The sequence below is a fragment of the Necator americanus genome, chromosome III (genome assembly GCF_031761385.1).
Source record: "Necator americanus strain Aroian chromosome III, whole genome shotgun sequence".
Taxonomy (NCBI): domain Eukaryota; kingdom Metazoa; phylum Nematoda; class Chromadorea; order Rhabditida; family Ancylostomatidae; genus Necator; species Necator americanus.
The window spans coordinates 36,573,924-36,582,344 of record NC_087373.1 but is presented as its reverse complement, the minus strand read 5'-3'; the positions used below and the strand labels follow the sequence as shown (position 1 = coordinate 36,582,344).

The window sequence follows — 8,421 nt, the reverse complement described above, 5'->3', positions numbered from 1 at the left end:
TCCGTCGGGACCCTCTTTATACGCATCCAAATGGCACCGGGTATTGTGCAGAGACTCTCCAGGCAAGTCATCAGTGATCGCCCGATCTTCGCGAGCACCTCTTATCCCTCACCCCTCTCGTTAATCGGTATTGTACGGAAGATCTTCTTCATCTCACGAAGTTCAGAAAGAGGAAGAGATTCCAGCATTTCCGCGCTAGTTCCATCGTCTTGGCCAGATTTTCCATTCTCCTCATTTTGGATACAGACCAGAACGGTTCGGTCAGCGGTTCCTCGGTGACCGCGATGTAAGTCGGTGGTTGGACGTCCACAAGTTCGACAGCGATTCCGTTGGCAGTACTGAGGACAGGCGAACATCTTTTCAGCTTGCTGCTACACTGCCCTAGTAGAGCGTACGCTTTCTTCAGGTTCTTGTCCTCCCGCACTCCTTCAACTCCTCCGTTCTTTTCATCCGTTCGCTCTCACAATCCTGATTATTTTGTTGAGAAAAAGAGACACTAATAGTTAGGACAATTCATATAATTCATAAAATAAAGACAATAAAGAAATTCTATAGGTATTCAAATTGTAGCGGTATCGAAAATAAGTAAAGTAAATGATTATAAATGCAAAATCCAGTTAGGATATTCTTTAGAAATAGTACTAACACTTTCAACAACAAAAATCCAAAATTTCCCATAAATACCTATATTTTGATACAAATAGCGGTAAGGGCAAGAATAGCGATTTAGAGACACTCCAATTTTTATTTTGCAACATAGGTTTTAAGAAAGTGTTCATTTCTGAACTTTGTTGATCGCTGAAAGTGGACGAAGTGAGCACCACGAAAGGTCTGAATTCCAGCTTTAGCCGGTTGTTTAGACTAGTGTATAATACAAGATATTAGGACGCAAATGAGTACAAAAATTGAGGAGGAAATTTCATGACGAGGCGTATCTTATGGAAAGGGATATGTCTTTTGAATATATCGTAATATATAAGCGAAATATAAGCCTTATTTGCTTACGAAATCATCCAATGCGTTGCCTGGAAAGTCTTATCTATTTTTCTTTTCTTTTACTTTTTAAGATTGATTTTTTTCAGATGAAATTTTTCATTCTCTTGCCTAGCAATCGTGGCAGGAACCCAAAACTATTTTCAGTCGAAGCGATACTTAGACAGTGCTAGACCATATCAACTTTGTTATCATCTCGATCCATTTTCGTCAACTTCTCACGGATTGATCATTGAAGGGCTTCTAGATCTTTAGAATTATTAATTATAAATGATTGATTATGAAATTGAAGCCGCTGTCGTAATCTAAATTTTTGCAGTACAGTATACCCGGTAATAGTACATCTTCATTAGTATAAATGATAAATACAATCATGCGATAAGTTTCCTGTGATGTGGCATGAGTCCCTTGAAATATTTCACAGTTTTCACCTGAAAAAGTGAATAAACATCGAAAGTTAGACATATCAGAAATTAAGTAATATTAACATCTTCAAATAACAATATATGTTATTTGAAGATAATAATATTTTCGAGCCGCTGTCTGAGGCACAGTGAGAAAAAAGCGACGCACAACTCGATGCATACCTTATTGCTACACAACCAGTGTAACCTCTTTTCAAATGATGGTCAAGAGTTTCTCAGAATTTTTTTTATCCCTAATTTTATTTTATTTCCACTGCTGCCTGACCAGCTCGAGAAATTCTTCATAAAAATAAATGCGGATCTCTAAGAGATGTGGCCGAGCTACTATACAGCATATATAGTTGCAAACACCTCCTTTTTGGGGAGGTCCTTACCTGGACAGTATTTATTGGTACAGTTTTGGGGAAAATACTCAGAATTAGATTGCTGTTTTTCCCACCTCTGTCCACATTCTCTGTTCATCTCAGTTTAGGGATTCCATTAGAAATCTTTGGAAAAAGGTTTTTCCATTCTTCTTCTTATTCTTCTTTTAACTGTATCTCATCATTCTAACACAATCTTATACGTAGGCGTAACCCCTTTTTCTAACATAACAGACACTCTCAGGTCTCCACTATACATCATGATCCACAACGTTCCGATTCACTGCGTACGCGGACGGACGCGGAATGGTGTAGTAAAAAAAAGTTCTGAAGATTTTTAACGCCTACTTTCAGTTCCAACGTTGCATCATCGTCCGCTATGAACATCACATTTGGATGCATTTGGAAAGCGCTAACCGTCCACATATGGCTAACACCACACTCGATTGCTTGATGAAGAGCAAGTGCCTTATGTGAACCGGTTATCAGAACCATAACCTATAAATCCAGTCGATCGTCGAAATTTCTGGATTCAAGTCATGAACAAACCTCTCTTGCATCCATAACTGTTTGAACACCAACTGTCAGCGCTTTTGTCGGCACCATAGACATGTCGCCACCAAAAAATCGCGCATTCGCCTAAAATTCACAGAAAATTCAAGGAAACTATCATTAAAGTTGATCTTTGCATCAATAAATATTCTTAAACAGAAAATTCGATCTCTAATTTGTCATCAGCGACAAATTTTCTAAGAAACAAGAGGATCTCAGGGATCATTAACGGGATTGATCTCTCACCGAACATTCTAGAAATAGGGTCGATTGTTAAGACGCAATATATTAAAGTCGTTATATTCACATAAGAAAATAACCACTCTTCAATCTATCCAACGCTGTTTCTCAAGTTACTGCCAGCTACGAGCAAGTACGAAAGGTTTCCAGGCTCAATGATTCCGTATCCTTAAAGACATCACCCCACAAATCTGAGGTGGTAGGGATTTCAGGTGTAGTATTCTTATACGGGATAGTAGATTATGGAGAGGGGTGATTTCGTCCATTTCTTCCTAATTGCCGTAAAAAACGGCCCAGAAGATGCGGCGCGTGCAGAAGGCTGGCGCGCTCCAATCGAACTCGTTGTAGAAAATAGCGCGCCGGATCGCTCGAAGCCGTATCGTACGGGCCATTTTTTACGGCAGTCGGAAAGAAATGGACGGAATCACCCTTCTCTCCATAATCTGCGATCCCGTATACGAACACTCCACTTGAAATCCGTAAAACCTCAGATTCGTTGAGTGATGCCTTTAAAAAAAACCTAAGAACCATAAGAATCGGTGAGTGTTACCCAATCTTTTGCTACCAATCAATATTTCACCTTTTAAGCACCCATAGGATCTTTCAACTCTCCTTGTTCTTTTGGCTACGTAGCACACTTGTTACTTTTGTTGACTCAGTAAAAGTATAGTATGGTCAAAACGACATGAAGCGCGTACGTAATTGCGTACGCGGCTTCTCTCGAGGCGCTTCGGTGGAGCGTAGCGGCTAGGAGTGTGGTGAGATCTCTGCTGACACCACCCATCCCTGCCGTTTGCGACGGTCCCATCTCGGTTCTAGTTGCTGCTTTCACCGCGTCGTTTCGAGCGCGTACGCAAATGCATCGCAACTACACTCGTGATTCATGTCGTTTTGACCCAACTATAAAGACGAACTTCAGTACTAGGTTGTGAACTACTGTAAAGCTATAGTTGGGTCAGAACGACATGGAGCACGGACAACTGCGTAAACGAACACACTCGAAGCGCCGCATTTAAAGATACAGGATTCGGATCCTAGATTTTAAACCTAGACTTAGATTTTAAAAAATAAGTACTTTTTTCTCAATTTTCTACTGCCATTTTCTATCCCCGTTTTTCTAGGCAACCATCCGTGCAGCAAAGATAGCATTTTCGCGCAAAATGGGATGTGCTTCCAATTTTGCGCAGGTTTCGAACCGCATCGCTAAAGAATTGGGATGAAGACGATTCACTAAGGGAGAAACGAGTTCGGACAATAATTAAATGGTGACTAGTACCACGGATTCCTGCTCCTTTATACTCATCCAGTCGGGAAAACCTCTGCCTTTGCACCGTCGTGCACTTTATCGTTTTATAGAACTGATGCGTACTCTTAGGATCTAGAAATATTCACCTGTATAGTATCCGCGTTAAGAGTTTTTATTCTTGTACGTGACGATAATGAGCTACCAGGTTCGTTGAACGCTATGTGTCCGTCAGGACCGATACCTTAACAATCTTTATAATTTTATTCAGGTTGTTGTTCTTTTCTTAAAGGCAGCATATCACGAAGTTGACAATGTCGGGGGCATTCTTTCATTCTCTGGCGGACAGTATAGGGTATTGGTTGCAGATGACGAGTATGAGGGTGGCGACGCTCAATTCCCTTTACTCGTCCTGAGAGGCGTAAAAACTGCCTTATTTCCTATGCTAATAGGCTGTCGTGGAGACCTGATTGATTTTTGACCGCTTTCTCGTGGACGCAGCGCGTGTGCAGGTATTCGCTCCGCGTTCTAACGTGTCTCGTAGGAACTACGCTTTCCCACGCCGTTTTTCAGCACGGTTACGAGATTATTGAGCGTGGTCACATCCATACTCGTACACTCTGCACTCCAAACTCTATGTTGTCCACGGGGACCTCAACATCGTCAATTTTGTGAAACGCTGCTTTTAAGGACGTGTTCTCAGCAGATATCGTTACCTCCTACGAATAAATCTATTCCGCCAAAATCAGCAATTTTCGCTTCATATTCAAGACATTCTTTTTCAACATCTTCCGCATTACCATCGAGTATGTGTACGTTAGTTGGCTCAATGTCGATATGTCGGAATAAGTTGTTGTACATAAATGAGTGATAGGACTCCGGATGGTCACGTGGTAAACCTGCAAAGCGTTTTTCTCCCTAAAACTCATAACAGAAAACGTTTTTATTCCCAACGGACGGTCAAAAATCAAGATTCTTTTTATTGTTGACCTGCAATATTCACGTACGTCTGGATCTTCACACGTCGTATCAACTATGAAAGTTTCGTGACAGCCATATTTTCGCCCATGAAATATTCGTGACTACCGTATGTCATTGCTTTCCTTCTTTACCTCGTACTGTTCAGAGTTTGGATTTCCCGACAGATAAGAATTTTGGTAGGACACAAAAGACCAACACACTTATCAAAAATTGAACGTTGTGGTTCTACTTGCACTCAACTCACCTACATACTCGTCCATGTTGAAGGTAACCACATATTTGAACGATAAAGTGCCCTCTTCGTAGAATTTGATCAGTTTCCTGTACATCCCCAACGGAGTAGAACCTTAAATATTGCATATTAATGAGGACGACGCTGATCCTTACGTTCGAGACCAATGAGATAAGCATTCCTAGTGAAGCGATAAAGTAATACGTACCAGTAGGAAGACCTAGGACAAAAAGTCGATCTGGTCCGCAATGATATTCGTTGATACGTTTACGCACATATCGTGCCGCAAAGTCTGTAACCTTTTCGGCAGTGTCCTCGATAATCAGTCTCATCTGAAACACAGCATCATAACCAAGCCCTCAAAGACAGCATACCACGAATCCGAAGCGGTGAAAGAATCCACGGAAACAGCTGTAGATGGGTTGTAAATTGCGGGATCCGGAGTGGTTCCGCTCAACTCTTCCTAATCGTCCTAAAAAACGGTGTGGAAGACGCCTTTTTTCCACGACGATTCCACTTCGAACGCCTCATCCTCGCGACGTATCCACGTACAGGCGATCCAGGATTAAAGGCATCACAGATACCCGTCTGAAACCCGTACCAACCTCATTAAAGGCGTCACCCCCGATTCGTGGGGTGATGCCTTTAATGAGGTCTCCTTTTTTCTCACCAGCCTATTCGTGTAAAACCAATGAGTAGGCTGCTGAGGGTACAGTCACGTTTACATAAGCGTGTTCTAACGTACCTCGTAGGAAATAAAGCGGTTCCCACGTGGTTTTTTCGTTACGATTAGAGAGAGATGGGCGGAACCACCTTAGATCTCCCAATCCACTACTCCATTTGTAGTTTTTACCGCGAATTCTCCCACCACGTTAAATTCATGGTAGCCTGCCTTTAACAGGCATCGTGTGCGGAAATTCGCGACTATATATTCTTTCCGCTAGAATTTGATTCGTACCCGCTTTATTTGAAGAAAGATAGCGGAAACGCCAAACATCCTTCAAGAATCAGAGGTCTCAAAGACACTTGAAGCATCATTTAATACAACAAGGCAACTCTTTTACACTTATAAGGCTGCTGAAGTGATACCGAGCAAAACTGATGAAGTGAAACCAAGCAGGATTAGTGCGCAACTGCACCGTTTCGTACTTCATTTCGTTTCGACCCTACTATAAGTAAAGTATTTTTCACCGGAATTCTGGATCGTGCTCACCCTTTTTTCCACTCCGCATCTGTTTTCGTTCGCTTAGAGCAGTATACTGATTTACACTGACATAAGACCATGATGAAGTCCTTACGCTGTCCTCGCTAGTGAGCGCTTTGTTATCTTATACAGCGAAGTGCAAGCTATACTAAGACGCTTGTTTTGTTTTGACGTAGTGGGAATTTTCTCTATGAATAGACAGAAATAAAGGTTAAATTAACGAGTGTGACCTTGCTCAATTACTCTACTAGTAATCGAGAAAAGGGATTTGAAAAAACCTTGTGTGATTACGCCCCTCAACGAAGTATGGTAAGGTCAAAATGACATGAAGCTCGGTGCAGTTACGTAGGCATTCGCTGCGTTCGAAGCGACGCGATGAAGCTAGCGCTTGGAATAGAGGTGAGATCATCGCGGACTACAGCAAGGAATGGTGTCTGCAAAGATCCAATCCTAGGTTCTACACATTTTAAAGGACGAAGGCAACTCGCAACGGGCCTGCGACTGCTTAGGCGGTTAAGCCACTGCTACTTATTTCAGTTATATTAATTGAATTGCAGACGTTGATCGATGAGGGTGCCCTTGTTCTATCGCGTCATAAGTTGCTTCGTTAGGACGACGAAATCACCTTCTTGACACGGCTTTTTCTGCACACAGGGAAGAAATTGGACGTAATCCTTCTTATAATGATCATATCTGCATCCGTGTGTTGGAGAAAATGTGGTTGGGGGAGGGGGGCACTCAGTGGCCTTATTTCTGGACACTATCTTACTTTTTTCTCTCAGTAACTCTAGCTTACATGCCATAGATCCTCTAAGACTAATGCTTAGGTCTTCGGACCCCGATTTATTCAGTCATCCGCTCCAGAAATCAGGGCGTCACTGAGTGACGTCTTTTCTTGCATATTGTAACAATATTGATTAGAAAGGGATGTGTCGTTATTTGTAATGAAATTAAATGCGTTTCACAACCATAAAAGCTTTCAGGGTTTGTTCTAGAACTAGGACGTACGAATGCCGTCGAAAATGGCCTCTCCTAGGAATAGAAAATTGAAATATAGACTGTACACACTGCAGCATTGTGTAGGTTAATATTAATATGGAATTGATTGCTTATTTTCTCTCATAAAAAGTTAGTTTTAAACTAATGTAAACCAACCGGTTAGTGGTGAGTAAGTCAAAAAAATGAAGCAGAATTTTGACCTCTCAACAGATATGAGGAGAGATATAGTCGGGTCAAAACGACATGAAGCACGGACATTTCCGCAAGCGGCTGCGCTCGAAGCGTAGCGGTTGAGATCGTGTAAGGATCCTTGCTACCGCCACCCATGTCTGCAGTTCGCCACGGTTCCACTTCAATTCCAACCACTGTATCCATCGCACCGCTTCGAGCGCAGCAGTTCACGCAACTCTCCGGGCTTCATTTCGTTTTGACCCAACTATAAATGGGCTGTGCGGGAGAGCTTCATTGAAACGCTGCTTGAGACTATGTTTCGTATGAGTGATTGAAGTGGTTAATTATCTATACATTTGTATCGTTATGTATACTATATGTATGTATGCTATAAAAGAACTACATTGCACCCAGGAAGTGTTGAGTATAATTCTACTAATTCTGTAACGGTACAGGTGGTGTCAACAATGTTCATTGGTAAAGCCGCGACGCGTCCGTTGCAGCAACGCATGGACCCACCCTAGGTGGCGCGCAATCTTCTTTGCCGTGCTACAATCACGCAAACGCGCCTTGCGGTCGCCCGGAACCAATATTTCGGCATTGACGACCATATAAACATGTTTATTCTCAGTGAGAAAAATTATCTCGTGTATCGATGTCTAATTGCAAGTGCAATGGTTGAACTTTTCGTGCAAATAATTGGGAGAACAAAAAAAAAAGGAAAAAAGAAGAAAACAGAAAAGAGAATTTAGAAACTGATATGAAAAATTAGGGATAATTATGGATATTTTCTGTGTCAATGCAAGTGACTGATCTTCAGAATGCAATACTGAAACACCAGGAGCGCTACGTAATGACGAACGACACCCAGAGAGCCAAGGAGTAGTCAGTTACACTTAGGAAAAACCTACATTTGAATTAAAAACATGATCACACAACGGTACGGGCACTAGGCGGTATCTTATCAATCCGTTTGCGATGTAGAGATAGAGAGGCGCCAGCCAAGCGGCTCCGTTTGA

The 8,421-nt window shown here is 42.0% G+C and overlaps 2 protein-coding genes across 2 annotated transcripts; both read right to left on the bottom strand.

The window, feature by feature from the left end:
- Positions 1 to 101: 101 nt before the first annotated feature.
- On the bottom strand, positions 102 to 356 carry RB195_012104 (uncharacterized protein; the record flags this gene model as incomplete). Its single annotated transcript, XM_064193804.1, has 1 exon — positions 102 to 356. One exon carries the CDS (start codon positions 354 to 356, stop codon positions 102 to 104), a length of 255 nt encoding a protein of 84 aa, XP_064051387.1.
- Positions 357 to 1,364: 1,008 nt separating this feature from the next.
- On the bottom strand, positions 1,365 to 5,360 carry RB195_012103 (uncharacterized protein; the record flags this gene model as incomplete). Its single annotated transcript, XM_013438800.2, has 7 exons — positions 1,365 to 1,424; positions 2,129 to 2,278; positions 2,330 to 2,419; positions 3,965 to 4,059; positions 4,532 to 4,714; positions 5,041 to 5,142; positions 5,237 to 5,360. 7 exons carry the CDS (start codon positions 5,358 to 5,360, stop codon positions 1,365 to 1,367), a joined length of 804 nt encoding a protein of 267 aa, XP_013294254.2.
- Positions 5,361 to 8,421: the final 3,061 nt, after the last annotated feature.